The 16,127-nt window shown below is 39.7% G+C and overlaps 1 protein-coding gene across 3 annotated transcripts in view; it reads left to right on the forward strand.

Moving 5' to 3' along the window:
* Nucleotides 1-267: 267 nt before the first annotated feature.
* Nucleotides 268-16,127, forward strand: part of Cdk15 (cyclin-dependent kinase 15) — an 83,250-nt gene continuing 67,390 nt past the window's right edge. For 2 of the 3 annotated variants that reach the window (XM_013035838.1, XM_013035907.1), the window contains exons 1-4: nt 507-629; nt 1,456-1,605; nt 1,811-1,905; nt 7,323-7,402. In XM_013035838.1, the coding sequence (XP_012891292.1) occupies nt 507-629; nt 1,456-1,605; nt 1,811-1,905; nt 7,323-7,402 (448 nt within the window). Of the gene's footprint in view, nt 389-506; nt 630-1,455; nt 1,606-1,810; nt 1,906-7,322; nt 7,403-16,127 lie in introns of those variants that run through there. The other variant, XM_013035970.1, reaches the window with a different exon arrangement.

Consider the following 16,127-nt stretch of genomic DNA (forward strand, 5'->3'; position numbering starts at 1 on the left):
ATGAGTCTGTGGTTTCTTTGACTACTAAAAATTGGCCGGGTTGCAAATTTGTTTTTAAAGTTGGGAAACCAAAAACTGCTTTCAGATAAAAGGCACAAACTACTTCTCAGTGTGTTCATGTTTGCAGGAGGAAGCCAAATGAATTTCCATATCACAATGATACTGTCAGGCTGTCACATGGTAAATTCATTAAAAAAATATATACATATACCGAACACGCTCGCTATGGCTGGCATTCTGCCCAACTGTGTTGTGTCCAGATTGCACCTCCCTGTTTGGGGCTGTGCACGTCTGGCTGGAGCAGCAGCCCGCTCTTCTGATGGAGACTTCCTTGCTCTGATAAGGAAAACTGCTGAAGTCATGAGGCTGCTTCAGGCAGAGCCCTCATGCGAGTCATATGAAAGCTCCACACTGCTGACCTCTGGCTAAAAGGGAGTGAGCAAGGACAAGGAGAGGCAGAGAGGGAGAGGTTCAAGTGCAGATTTTCTCCTTGAACTGAGAAGATTATGGGTCAAGAGCTGTGCACAAAGAGGCTACAGCCTGGATGCGGCTGCTCTCACTGTCCGGAGGGAGGTGAGGCACGCAGCTGCCGGAGGACTCAGCCTGGGAGCATGGAGGCTGCTCTAGAGGTATTTGCATCTCAGGAGAAAGCATCTTGCTTTCACGATAAACTCAGGAGTTCAGGCAGACATTCTCCTTCCATGTAGCACGGGTTGATTTTTCTGCGGTAGGTCTAAAGCCCATAAAAAGAAAAAAAAATTCTATTAAAGTCACAGAGAATTTATGGCTGTAGTTATCAAGTTTGGGGATGTGCTTGTAAACCAGAAGGGAAAAATCATCCTTGGTTGTGGTGTGCCTTGACTTGAAGTAGAGAAAGTGGCTCTGTTCTTGAGATCTCGAAGGTCCTGACTCGCAGGGCTGAACCAAAGAAAGCAAGCTGCAGTATTGTTGTGGATTCAAAATTTCAGGAATTTTCTCGTAACTATTAGCAATGATTATTTTCCTAAAGTTATACATTGAATAATTGAGTAATTGAGTGAGTAGGAGGAAGGGAGGGAGGGAAGGAGGGAGGGAGGGAGAGGGAGAAGAAGAGGGAGAGGGAGAGGGGAGGGAGGGAGACAGAGAGGGAGGAAGTGAGAGGAGTCAGAATCAAAGAGAAAAAATTGGAAAGAATCCATCAAGGAGATTTAGGTTAATCTCTGCATTATAAGCATTCAGGTGAAGAAGGAATGTAGCATTTCAGCAGTTGATACCATTATGGTCTCTTTTAGGAATCTGACTTTCAAGAAAGCTGCTTTTTTTTTTCCTTCTGGGAAGTAGGAAACTTAGAAAACATAGGAAGAAAAAGTATGAGACAAACAAAGGAAAATCAGTTCTGCAAGCTACAGAACCTTGATTTGCACACATTTTATCCATGCATTTGCTTTTGTGTTTTGTTTCTCTCTCTCTCTCTAGCTAGCAGACCTAAAAGAAGCATCCTGTTCTATGACTTCATTTCACCCCAAGGGACCCCAGACTGTCAGTGCCCGGAAGTTTGTGAGTAAAAGGCCAAGGAGTAACAGCGATTCTTTTCAGGAGGAGGATGCTGGGCAACGGTTCCAATGGGTGAGTAAACTTAATGGATGTCTGCTGTTCCCCTTACAAGGTGGTTCCTGATGGGCTTTCTCAGGTACACCCTCCACAATGCTGTCTAGTGTCCTGGGATTGTGAGGAGAGTAACACACACACACACACACACACACACACACACACACACACACACCCTGCTCCTTTCTTCAGTCTCTCACACCTCTCTGTATCTTTTATGCAGAGGAAGAGCCTTCCTTTTGGGGCAGCCTCATCCTACTTGAACTTGGAGAAGCTGGGTGAAGGTTCCTATGCTACAGTTTACAAGGGGATTAGCAGGTGAGTTGATGCAGGACTGGGCAGATTTTTGAAATGAGGGCCCCACTCCATCACTTTACATTATAGAGTCAGATGACACACCACTTTCACTGCATTTGACATGTGCAAGACAGTGGGGCCATTAGAGAGAAAGAGAGAGAGAGAGCGCAGATGATTCAAATAGCCTTGAAAGGAAAACAACCCTGCTCTGCTCCAATTGAAGTCAGCCCACTAAAATGTCTGATGGCCTTTCCTGTCTTCTATTCAATTCAAAGCAACTAGACTTTCTCTATGCTTGACCCAAAGAACAGTGACTGCCTGGAGTTGCTAAGGTGTCTCTAGAATTTTCCTTATGCAAAGTTTCATAGTTGTGGGGGTCTATTGAGGCTTCTGCTGCTTCCTTCCACTTGGCTTTCCAAGAAGAAAAGGAAGTTGGATTTCTGCAAAGTATGGAGTGTGCAAAAAATGTTACACCTTGAGGTTTCTATGCTTGCAAAATACAGGAAATGGATGGAAATGAAAAACACTGGTTATCTAAAAGTCAAGTATGTATTTTGGAAATCTAAATTCCACTGCTTTTTAGATAGGGTGGGAAAGGTAGGTGCTCTTATCCCAAATAATAGCTTACTAGTAGTCAGATATTAATTTAAAATATCATATAAGCCAGGCATGATGATGCAGGAAGCAGAGGAGGGGGGATTATTGAGAGTTTGAGGCATAAAAAGGGATGGAAGAAGATGAGGGAAGGAAGGAGCTGGGTATGTGTGTGCACAATGTGTGTGAACGATGACCATGCTGGGGCCTGTGGTAAGTATTGAATATTTGGATTTGAAAAATCTAATAGTATATAAAAATGTTACTGATTCTCTAACTTTGAATTTTGATGTAGTTAAATAGAATGATTCCTTAAAACTTTTGGGAATTGGTTCTAGGATCCCCCTTGGAGATCAAAATTTGTGGATGCTGAAGTGAGTCCCTTATATAAAATGGCACAATATTTGAGTATAGCCTAATAATACCTAATACAATGTAAATGCCATGTCAATCATTGTTGTATTGTCTTGCTTAGTAGATTAGAAGAAAAAAAGTCAGTACATGTCCCATTGAAACACAGCATTTTTCTGGATATTTTCAATCTGTGGTTGGTTTTCATACAGATACAGAATTCACAGATATAGAGAGATGACTGTGTATTCTAAGCTACAACAATTAAAATTGTATAGGATAAGTAGAAAAAAAGACACATTAAAGAAACATGATGGGGGGAGGAGGATTGGGTGGTGGGGCGGAGGGAGGATAGGAAGGGATGGGAAGGGGAAACAAAGGAGGAGGCTACAATGCTTGATAAGAAATGTACTCATTATCTTGCCCATGTAATTGTAACCCCTCTGTACATATTTTCACAATAATAAAAAAAAGAAACATGATGAGCAACTATAGCTAGAACAATTACAATCTAAGTATTGATAAGTCTACATTATAATTATGGTAGTATTTCAAGTCAGAAGGAAAAGAGGACAGTATTAAATAGAGCTAGAACAATTGTTAGGCCATTTGGGATAAGTGTGTGTGTGTGTGTGTGTGTGTGTGTGTGTATATATATATATATATATGCATGTATGTATTATGGGTATGGTGGACTAAAGAGTTAAATGAAAAAAAGAAAGCATACTAGAGCTAGAAGAAAAAATAATGAAGTGAATTGTGCATAACATTTAGGCTGAGAAGGTTTGTCTCTGTCTAACATTCAAGTCAGAACCCATAAGGGGTTCCATGTAATGTCATCTATCCAAGTACATTCTAAGGAGCAACTGGGGTGTTCCAATTCCAAGACACTTCAATAGATGTTTCATTGAAACATCCAGTCAACACTGGAAACCTTTGAACAAAATCAAATTCAATCCTTTATCATAGATGTTTTCAGCATTTCAAAAATGCCAGTGTACATTCTGACTACTTAAAAAGAAGTAAGAAAATGAAGTATAAAGCATTACCAAGCATATTTGACCAAATGTCTTAAAATTTTTTTAATGAAGTAGAATTTGCAGAGCCATGTTCTAAACAAAATACTTTAGAAAATACTAAACATTGAATTCAGCCAGGTGCCAGTGGCTCACACCTACAAATCCTAGCTCCTCAGAAGTCTGAGACCTAGAGGATTAAGGTTCAAACCAGCCCAGAAATCTGAGACCCTATCTCCAATTAACAAAATGCCAGACTGGAGGTATGGTTCCTAGGGTAGAGGGTCAGCAATGAGCAAGAAAGCTGATTGAGAGGCCTTGACTTCAAGCCCTAGTACAGGCATCCACATGTGTGTGCACGCGCACGCGCGCGCACACACACACACACACGCACACACACACTTCAAAGACAAGAGAAGACAAATGAAAGTAACTGGTTAAAAGTATATGCAAAATGGGCTGGGAAGGTGGTTCAGTGGTAGAGTGCCTGCCTTGCATGCCTGAGGCCCTGGGTTCGATTCCTCAGCACCACATAAGCAAAAAGAAAAAAAGCTGGACGTGGCGCTGTGCTCAAGTGGTAGAGCGCTAGCCTTGAGCTGAAGAGCTGAGGGACAGTGCCCAGGCCCAGAGTTCAGGCCCCACGACCGGACCAAAAAAAAAAAAAAGTATATGCAAAATATCCCAATAAAAAGGCAGATAAATAGGCAAAGCACAAAAGAAAATAGAAAAAAATCAATACACTTATGAAAATTCAGTTCTGTAAGTACAGAAGTTGAAATTAAAATGTGGTAATTGCTTTTGCCTATTGAATGGGCCAAAATATGATGGTTAAAAACAAATCAACATTGCTGAGAGTTTGGCAAAACAACATGAAACCAATTGACAGAGCTTTCAAATGACAACCCTGCCAAAATTGAGAAACAAAATAGGCAGTATTAAATTATAAACCAAAAAATAAATCATCTATGAGTCTATACCAAGTAATGATTCAGTTTTTAAATTAATGATGAGAGAGGAAATAAATCTTCTATGCACAAGAATTCCAAGTAGTTTATGTAGATAATCTCCCTTGGAGAGGTGGATCTAGCTTCTCATTCCTTAAGTGTAGGCAACACCTTAGTGACACTGGTTCTAACATACTGTATAGGGGAAACCAGTACGTTTGCAATAGAGAAACCTGACAAGTGCTACCTCCGACAAAGGTTAAAGTCAACCTCAAAAGTTGTAAATTACTGGGCACTGGTAGTTCACATGTATTAATCCTGGCTATTCAAGAGGCTGAGATCTGAGGATCGCAATTCAAAACTGGGGGCAGAAAACCTGCAAGTGGAGCTGTGGCTCAAAGTGGTAGAGCACTAGCCTTGAGCAAAAAAGCTCAGGAACAACACCTAGGTTGTGAGTCCAAGCCCCACAACCAGGGAGGAAAAAGTTGTAAGTTAGCCAGGCACCTGTGGCTCATCCCTACAATCTACCCATTCAGGAAGCTGAGATCTGAGGATTCCTATTTGAAGCCAGCTCAGGCAGGAAAACAAAAAACAACAACAAAAAATTGACTCTTACCTCCAACTAGCCAGCAAACAGTCAGAACTGGAAGCTTGGCTCACATGATTCAGTACCAGGTGAGCACTCAAGCCCTGCCCTTCAAGCTCAGGACCAGCCCTCTCCCAAGTCTTAAGTCACAAAATGATGAAGATGACTCTTTATCTTTCTAAAATTCATAATCCCAGTCTAATCATTATTAGAAAATGTCCAAGACTGGGCATCTTACAAAGATATATAACCAGTACTCCTCAAAACAACTCCTCAAAACAACTAAGGTTATCAAACACAACAGAAGAGTCTGCAAACTGTCAGAGCAAAAAAGGAGTTAAGGAGACATGGCAACTAAATGTAATCCTGAAAGGGAGCCTGGACAATTAAAACAAAATTAAGCCAGGTGTCCATGCCTCATGACTGTAATCCTAGCCACTCAGGAGGCTGAGGTCTGAGGGTCATAGTTCCAAGCCAGCCTGGGCAGAGATGTCCCCTTGAGACTCTTATCTCCAATTATCCACTTAAAAATAAACCAACAGTGGAGTTATGGCTCAAGTGGTTGAATACTAGCCTTGAGCACAAAAACTCAGGGACAGTGCCCATGACCTGAGTTCAAGCCCTATACAGCAGGATTTTGTGCATTTGAGGCCAGCCTAGGATATTTAGTAAGATCGTGTCTGGGGGGGGGGGGGAATATAATTGGGGCTGTGTGAAAAGATTAAGTTACAGATATGAGCATCATGGTAGGAACAATTGTAGGTATTTGGAATTGGCCCAATACATTGTGGCATATTTATATATAATAAGTCATTATTAAATATCACATTATATAAGAATGAGTGATAAGATAAAATGTCAAATGAAAAGATTACTAACAATATCATATTAAAATATTTCTCTGTTCTCAGCACTCATCTTCTATCATAAACAAAATGGAGAAAAGATGGAGAGATACAGATAGTGGTAGGCCTGGATGGATCAGTAGTACCTAGGACTCCAGTGCAAGAATTTGCTGTTACCTGGTAGAGATACAGTTTATTTTAATTTTTTTTGTGCCAGTCCTGGGGCTTGAACTCAGGTCCTGGAACTGTCCCTGAGGTCTTTTGCTCAAGGCTAGCACTCTACCACTTGAGCCATAGCTCTACTTCCAGCTTTTTGGTGGATAATTGGAGATAAGAATCTCATGGAGGGGCTGGGAAGGTGGCTCAGTGGTAGAGTGCTTTCCTTGCATGCCAGAGGCCCTGGGTTCGATTCCTCAGCACCACATAAGAAAAAAGCCGGAAGTGGCGCTGTGGCTCAAGCGGTAGAGCACTAGCCTTGAGCTGAAGAGCTGAGGGACAGCGCCCAGGCCCAGAGTTTAGGCCCCACGACCGGACCAAAAAAGAATCTGATGGACTTTCCTGTCTGGGCTGACTTTGAACTGTGATCTTCAGATCTCAGCCTCCTGAATAGCTAGGATTCCAGGTGTGAGTTACCAGCACTTGGCCTACAGTTGATTTTGGGCAGAGAAAGGATGTGTTCACTTTTACTTAGAAAGGATGCTCCTGTTCCCCTTCTGTAAACAGACCAAAGCAGTACAAATGTTCAATCAGGGAGACTGTGAGGTGGCACAACCAGAAGTCAGATGGAGAATAAGGGTAGACTAAATAAGTGCACAAAAAGAAAGGAAGAAAAGCAGCAATGCACATAAGAATACTATGTTTCTTACTTGTCTCTAAATATTCTTAAAAAAACCCCACCACATTCCACTTTAGTAAAGAGAAATACAGATTTGAAACACTTGTATGCAGTATATATTCAATATGTATATCAAACTTTTTTGTTTTGAGAAAACTGTATATCCATATGTTGGATTACATCTGAAGGAAAGTTTTTGTTAAAGATAGATTTCTGCTTTGAACCATATCAGTAAGCATGTGCCATGTCTCCCACACTCTTTTCTAGGATAAATGGACAACTAGTGGCTTTAAAAGTTATCAGCATGAATGCAGAGGAAGGAGTCCCATTCACAGCTATCCGGGAAGGTAAGACAGGAGAAATGAACCCAACAGATCTGCTTTACCTGTATTTGCTTTGTGCCCTGGGCAATATAGTAAGTAAGGGAGAGTGGATTGGGGTTTATAGGTCTACTAGTTTCTAGTGGTTTGATGTTGGGTAGATTAGCTTACTTATCTAACTCATTTTATTTTATTTTTTGTCAGTCATGGGGCTTGAACTCTGGGCTTGGGCGCTGTCCCTCAGCTCAAGGCCAGCACTCTACCGCTTGAGCCACAGTGTCACTTCTGGTTTTCTGGTGGTTTATTGGAGATAAGAGTCTCACGGACTTTCCTTGCCCGGGCTGGCTTTGAGCCGTGATCCTCAGATCTCAGCCTCCTCAGTAGCTAGGATTATAGGCGTGAGCCACCGGCGCCCGGCATCTATCTAACTCATTTTGCTGCAGAAAGCAGACAGTAGTAGTGCTTATTTCATGAAGTATATACCTTTAATGAGAACATGAATTTGAAGCAGTTATCACAGACTAATCAGATTGAAACAAATGGTGGCTATTATTTCATTCTCCCTCATTTCCCTTTAGTGATAGATAACTTACTGATCATAGAGATAACTGATGATTTATACAATACAAATTGAAAAGCCAGCCAGTTGCTGGTGGTACACAACTGTCATCCTAGTTCTTCAGGAAGCTGAGATCTGAGGCCTATGGTTCAAATGCAACTCAGGCAGGAAAGTCTTATCTCTAATTAAACACCAGAAAAGCCCGAAGTGGAGCTGTGGCTTAAGTGGTAGAGCACTAGCCTTGATCACAAAGCCTAGAGATAGAGTCTAAGCCCTGAATTCAAGCCCCAGGGCTGGCACCCCACCCCTCCCACCACCAAAAAACAATTGAAAAGTCAATATAGTGAAAGCAGTAAAAATTCAATGATCAACTTTTTACATGAGCTATTTGAAATGACAGCAAAAATCCAGAGAAATGACATACTTCTTTGGCCTTATTTTCTTCCCTTTAACTGTTAATCTTCCTTCTTCACTGAGCACATACTATATACAAAGCATATTGATGAGCATTATGAAGGAGAAAAGAAAACCTTGATTTTTTTTTAATAGTTGTTTTGGGTCTTACTAGAGCAGATTTTTCAAGAAACAAGTGTAGAAAAGATGGTAAACTGAAAGAAATCTGAGTTGGTCTCACTATAGCTAATGGAGTCAGTAGATTTTGAACCAAGGTTAAAAGGCTGGATTATGCAAGCAGCCATGGAAAAAGCAATTCTGAAAATGAGTTTATAACTGAATTTGATGCCATTTTCAAAAGTCTTTCAGAGCCCGTGGGAAATGCACCATTTTAAATTAAAGTAGAAGAGCCAAATGGCTATCTATTTCGCTGGGGACTCACCCCAGAAGGATCAGATGCATGATGGAGAGATGCATGCATTTAAATGTTCAATATAATGGAAGCTGCGTGTACTGATGTACTTATTAGCAGGCCCCATGACAAGATGATTGCATCTGGGCAGAGATGTGGAGATGGACTGAAGAGTAGTGCTGAAGGTAGTAAAAATCCACAGGTCACTGGCCTGAAAGCTGGCTGTCAAGGCCCAGGCTCACCTTGTTCTCTAGGCAACCAGCGTTTGCTGCTTGCTCAAGCTCAGCTTTGCTCAGCTATTGCCCACAGCCAAGTTTTCCAAGTCCACATTTGGTGCTAACAGTGAAACCACTTTTTGTGTGTGTGTGGATTTTGCTAACAGATGGTTCTCAGCATGTTCAGAAAAGCTGGATCCATATTGTTAGCATGCTAAATGTTTCTTTGGTTGCATATTTACCAGGAGCTGCCTCTCCCGCACAGGTGTTTACAATTACACTTAGCATTTAGCTGCAGACTTTCTTCGTTTGTTTTATGGACTTCCCTAACTGAAAGCTTTGCTTGTATAATATTAAAAACCACAAAAGGATTTTTGACACATTGGAGGTTGTTAGGCTTCCAGTTTCTAACAATGAATGTTTCTTTTTCCACCAGTGTTAGGGCTTGGAGCCTTGTAATGGGGGGGTTCTCTCCCCTCTGAGAGAAGATGGGAGGCCTCATTTGAGAATTCTGGCACTGTCCCATTTTTCCTGTAAGAACTCTTAAGGATGTGAGACCAGGGAGACAGGAGGTTAAATTAGAAGGGCTGGAAGGAAAATAAGAACAGCTGGAGTTCATTAGTTAAAATCCAGGGTCACTAGCTAAAAAGGCAACTGAAAGCCACATGCAGAAAGACCGATGGAGTAATGCAGCCTTCTTTAGAAAGCTTTGTAGCAGAATTAGTTTTCCTGAGTACTTTGGCTGCTCTGATGGCTTGGCTGTCCCAGATTTAGTGAAGAGAATTTTGCTATATATACAGCTTCTCAGTATGTAGGTAGAAAACAGCCATTGATTAGCCTCATAATTGTTTGTAGTACTAGACTAACCAATAGACTAGTTGTTCTCATTTGCTCTTGATATATTTATGAAATTAGTGCAAGTATGGAAAGCACTATGGAAACCATATCTCGATACATGTGCCAGGTCCTTTTCATACCTCTTTCAGTCCTCTTAACAGCCTTTTTAAGATCGATAATAGTATTCTACTATAAAGCAGTCTTTCAAATGAAGCCTCTCTGATTCAGACATCTGTAACTTCCTATCCTGCACTTTCACTCTACAAATGTTTCTGCAGTGCCAGGCACTCTTCTGACTGCAAGGTGGCAGTACACAAAATAGGCATGTCCCCCACTCCCCTCATTCTTTGGCTAAAAGGTTCAGAGACCTTCATAGCAACTTAGAAAATCTCTCATAACTCTCTCAGAATTATATTTCAAATGTTTATTTTTATGGCTAGGAAAAGTACTTTATTTGAATAGGTTAATATTTTATGGTTTTATACAAAACATTTTTTGTTTTTCTTAATCGCTATACTAATATCTTAATAAGATGACTTATTTTAATTACTTTCTAAATATAGTCAACTTCTATTTTGAACCTAGGACTCTCAAACTGTTATCAGCATTTGTTTAGGAAGCAGTTGTATAAGTGACCTTTTTTGAGAACCAAGCGATATGATATACCCCCTTCCATAATCTTTTTTTTTAATCACCAAGCTGACTCTTAGGGGTAAAAATACATTATTTTTGTTGTTGTAGTAGTAGTAATAAAGGGATATCAACCTCAGAGTGACAGAGAGATTAGTCTGAAGTCACAGAGTTAGTAACCCAAGTTTGTATATATTAGAATCCACCGCTATGCTATTTAAAATTCTACTTTATTATATAAATTTGGAAATGCTTGATTTAAGCATTTCTTTTTAGCAGGAGTTAAAAATAGAAGTCTGTTTAAGTGATTCAGTCTGTATAAACATGAAGAAAAATGCAGAGGAAACATTTTAAAAAATACATAATATTCAGTGTTCAGCAATTCTACCATTGATTTTACAGAAGCAGTAATGACCATATTTAAATTCAAAACAGTTTCAGCTGAGAATCTTTTAAGATCACCCACTAGTAGTAAACATTGCCAAATAATTATTCCCAATCTATACATGAGAAAAATTGAGCCAAAAATAGACTAAGGAACCTTACTGAAGTCATGTGATTAGGAACTCTTGAGTCACCTATGACCATGGATAGACGAGGGGAGTCCTGGTGGAAAGTGTGCCATTGGTGGCAATCAATCACGTCAAGGACATGGCATATTTACAAGCATAGTAACATCGGTCTGTCTATCTATCTATCATTCCAAAACACATCAGATTATAACTACTTATCTGACATTTGTTTTAATATTATCTAGATTATATCTTTTCCTAAGCTTCATAACTTGACTCATAGACTTGATTTGTGCTTTTTAAGTAAAAGAAAAATATAACATCAGGGATGAAAAAATTCTTTTGTATTCAATGTCTAGTGGAGTTGGGACAGGCTACATTATTGACTCCTCCATAAACTCATTTCAAGTGTCCTGGTTTTCATCGATTCACAATTGTTTGAGCACTGCATGCTGGAATAGCAAAGATGGACAGATTCAAGCATGTTCTAAAAGAGCCTACAGACTCAAGAGGGCATTACTTCCCAGCCAGTCAGTGCATACCATTATGCCCCATGATTGCTATTTCTCATCAGCGTCTTTCTTATTTTTGCCTAAACCCAAGCAGAACAAGCAGAACAGAACATCCTGAACCATTGCGCTTGCAAAGCATCAGTTTTTCTAAAAAAAAAGATTCAGCTACAAACCCCAGTAAAATGAGGGAAACCAAGAAGTTAAATATCTGTACACCACTATCAAATGAAAAGAATTGCCTTAAATGATTAAATAGCTCACATTATTATAGTATCACATCTAAATCATTATATATCTAATGAGCTGAATAAAGACTAGTTGTGGGTCATTTTCCCCTGACTTTTTGGATGATGTTACTTTCTTCATGTTCTTTTGTGAACAGTGATTTTTATGATTATGCCAAGTCAATACATATAAAATTTTTATAACAATGCCTGGTATGCTAATACTCAGTGAGTATTAGCTATAATCATCATAATCACTATAAAACTTTATTAGAATTAGGGTACTGAGCAGTAATAGAGATCATGCTTAGCATGTGAAAGGCCCTGGGATTGATCCTTAGTAACCCCAACTTCTAGCCAAAGAAATCCCATTGTGACTTGTCTGGAGCTTTAAAGACCTCACTTCTCCTTCTCCAGTTTATCTTTGCATCTTTTCTTTGAATAAAACAAAAGATAAGCATACTTGCCATATGTATAAGTTTATTGCCATATTTAAACCACAATTTTATCCAAATCAGAATGCTGATTTCCAGATCTTCCCCTTTCTGTTGACTTTTACATGTCTATCCTGTACAATCTGCAGAACAGATATCACATCCTACTGCAAAGATAATGAGATACCTTGGAAACGGAAAAAAAAAAAAAGGCCTTTCCTTCCTGGGTTTAAGACCTACACATATAATGCTAAGGGAAGGATTAGGTTCACTTGTGGGTGGGCCAAACCGTACACCAAGACCACTGTGGGATAAAGGCTTTGAACAACATCTGTTCTTTCATGAAAATTCCCTATTAATTATTCAGCAAAATTCACAGTTTTCATACAGTTATTTCAGTAGTCTTGAGCCATAAAACAGAAAATTTATGATTTATTTGAAGGAAGTAACTAAAAGAAGGAGTAAAAATATCTTCAACAGAAACAACCTTCACCAGCCAAGCACAGGTAAATAAACAATACAACATAAGGAATAACCTCAAATTCAATAGTAAGTATTTATTGAGTGTTCATATATGCCAGACATTTTTCTCTCTATATTGAGGATATAGATAAGCAAAAAAATATAGACAAAACTACTTGCTCTCAATGAAGTCTGGTGGAAATAGACAATAAACACATGTGTGTATGTATTATGGGATAGTTACATGGATATACACACACACACATATATATATATATGTATGTATTTTTTTTTTTTTGGTCAGTCGTGAGGCTTGAATTCTGGGCCTGGGCGCTGTCCCTCAGCTCTTCAGCTCAAGGCGAGTGCGCTACCACTTGAGCTACAGCGCCACTTGCGGTTTTCTGTTGATTTATTGGAGATAGGAGTCTCACGGTCTCTCCTGCCCAGGCTGGCTTTGAACCGCGATCCTCAGATCTCAGCCTCCTGAGTAGCTAGGATTACAGGCGTGAGCCACCAGCGCCCGGCCTTATATGTATGTATTTTATGCCAAGTAGTTAGAAGAGGTAACAGAGGGCCCAGGCATAGAGGCTCCTGGAGGAGGGGTCAGGCTAGAGAGCTACTATTTCATCTAGAGCAGATAAGGAAGCCCTGTCCTCACAGGGATCATTGAACAGCCATGATAGAACTGAAGAGGAGGGTTGTGAATGGCTGAGGAGGGTGGCAGACAGAGCAATGGCAAATATAGAACTGCAGAGAGGAATTGCATTTGCTGGTGATTATGGACAGCTAGGAAGTGAATGTGGCTACAGCCAAGAGAGCAGGGTAGGAGTGGGAGGAGGTGTTAGGTGTTAGGTAGAAGGTTAGGAGTGGGGCACAGCTAGATGGAGCAGGATCTGGGCAGACCACCTCAAGTCCTTTCATTTTATTGAACATGATGAGAGGTCACTATAGGGTTGGGAACTAGAAGGACCTGTCTTGACCTTCATGAAAAAAATGATGGTAGTTGTTAACTGTTCTATGAAGACAAGACCGAAGAAAGAAGTGGGGAGAGTAATTAGGAATCATTTGCAGTAATTTGGCTAAGATAGTATGTACGTTGGCTCGGCATGGTGCCTGAGGATTTGGCAAGCTCTGGATATGCTTTGTAGGCATTGCCAGAGGGTATGTGGATCAGCTGGGTGAGAGTATGAACGAAAGTTGAGAGGAGCTGCGTGCTAGAACTGCATAAAGTGAATAATGGCTTAAGGCCACTTCTGCTTATTGTGAACTGAAGATAAGACTAATAAAACACATATAAGTGGCCAACAGAGAAATGGCTAAATTGACATTCTTCCAACGCTTATAAAACTGAAATTATCAAGGAAACTATAAGAAGTTTTATACTCACTGTTGTTAGCAGTAAACTTCATCCAAGTAGATATTGTTCCTTAAGCTTTTTAGCAAATGATAGTTTGGAGCCATAATTAATAAAACATAGCTTCATGATGTTTTAAACAATCTGGGTTTTAGCAATATATTTAAGTTAGACTAAGATTGTATTAAAATAAAATTAAAATATGTTAATACTTTAAGCAATTTCTGTCACTGAGCTACATAGACAGCCCCAAAATCTAATTTTGACATGTGTTTATTAAGTAGTGTATGTTGTATACAGAAAGAAAAAAATGAAATAATTTTTAAATAAAAATAAACAAATACAAGCATTCCCAAAAATCATTGCTGTAAATTTGGAGGATGTTGAGAACTCTAGCAGAAAGATAGCAGAAATAAGACTTTAAGATTAAGAGTGGGAACTGGGAACTGGTGGCTCTTATCTATAATCCTACCTACTCAGAAGGCTGAGATCTGAGGATTGTGGTTCAAAGCCAGACCAGGCAGAAAAGTCCCTAAGACTCTTATTTTCAATTAAATACCAGGAAAGAAAAAACAAACCCTGAAGTGGTACCGTGGCTAAAAAATCTCTAGCACTGAGAAGAAAAGCTCAGGGATAATGTTCTGAGTTCAAGCCCCATAATTGACAATAAAAAAAAGATTAGGAGTGGGCCTTTAATGGGTTCAAGGTGAAAGGAGGATCAAGAAGACCAGGGTAGATGTTAATTCAATTTGCATATACAAGGCACTTTCCATTTACCAAGGGTTCTTTGTGTGGGGTCTGATTCCATCCTTACATCAGCCCTATGAAGGAAAGTTAGGAGGATGCTTTCTTTTTTTCAAAGGAGTAAATGGAGACTTGGGTTGAGAGACTCTCCAGAGTTTACTCAGATAGGAAGTGACAGGGCCAGGATTCATGTCAGGGCTCCTGGCTCCCCAGACAGTTCTCCTTTAAGACACTCAATAAATATGCTTGATAAATGAAGTGCTTACTCTTGGCTGAGCATTGTACAGGGAGGTGTGTCGGCATCCAAAAGAGAAAGTCACTTTCTCTTTCCCTACAGCCTTCGTTCTGAGACGACCCACATGCCTGAGAAACTGCTCAGTTAGTTACCTTTATGAAACGATGCATTGGTAAAAGTGAAGCAGTAAGTTTTGTTCATAAGGACTCTAGGAACAAGGGTTAGCAGGAACAATAGAACTCCTCTGGTGATAAGAGCTTAAATTTACTTAAAAAAGAGGATTCACTGGCTCACAAATCTGATAATTACAGTGACACTAGACTAGGAATCCATGTCTTCCATTACTCCAAACTGTTTTTTTCCCTTCTTTCCCTTCCATTCTTTTTCTTTCTTTCTTTCCTTTCCTTTCTATTTTCTTCCCCTTCCTCTTTCTTTCCTCCCTTCCTCTCTTCATTGAGGATGGAACCCATGGCCTTTGCATATTTGGAAAGCACTAGAGCTATACCTTCAGTCTATCTCTACCTTACTTTTATTCCCAGGCATGCTCTCACTATGCATTGGTAATCTGGTCCTAACAGCTCTTGCCTAAATCAGGATACAAATACAACCCACACAGTGGAAATGAAAGTACTTCTTTGCTAATAGCACCAACAAAATAGAGGTCTCTCAAGCCTAAGTTTTTTAATCAATCACTGTGGGTAGCAAGGTGCTATGCTCTGATTGGCCAGTTCTATTTCACATGTTCACTCTTTAGAATTGCCTTAAACTTACCAGAAAGGAATGGACTAAAAGGAGGGTTGGTTCCTGGAGAAAAGCTTCTCCTTAGTAGAAAAGATATTGACTGTCAGGAGGGCAAAACAACAGAGAGTCATTGCAACATGGGTGAGGTAATTTTATACCTAAATTTAAGGGATGATTTGAGTTTGTTTTTAATGGTATGAAATTCTATACCAGGACAGAGTTGGTGCGGGAGATTTGTAAAATGGAGAACTAGAAGCATAACCTACAGAACACTATAGGGCTTATTATGTACTTTAACTTTTCCTTTCCTTTAAAATTTAAAGGCACTATTTGTTCATGACCTGAGCTGATTTCCTTATTATGCATTTTTTTTTTTTTGCTATGAAGTCTTTTTTTTTTAATTGTGAAAATACTGTACAGAGGGGTTACAATTACATGGGCAAGATAATGAGTACATTTCTTATCAAGCATTGTAGCCTCCTCCTTTG

The sequence above is a fragment of the Dipodomys ordii genome, unplaced genomic scaffold (assembly GCF_000151885.1).
Source record: "Dipodomys ordii isolate 6190 unplaced genomic scaffold, Dord_2.0 Scaffold1, whole genome shotgun sequence".
Taxonomy (NCBI): domain Eukaryota; kingdom Metazoa; phylum Chordata; class Mammalia; order Rodentia; family Heteromyidae; genus Dipodomys; species Dipodomys ordii.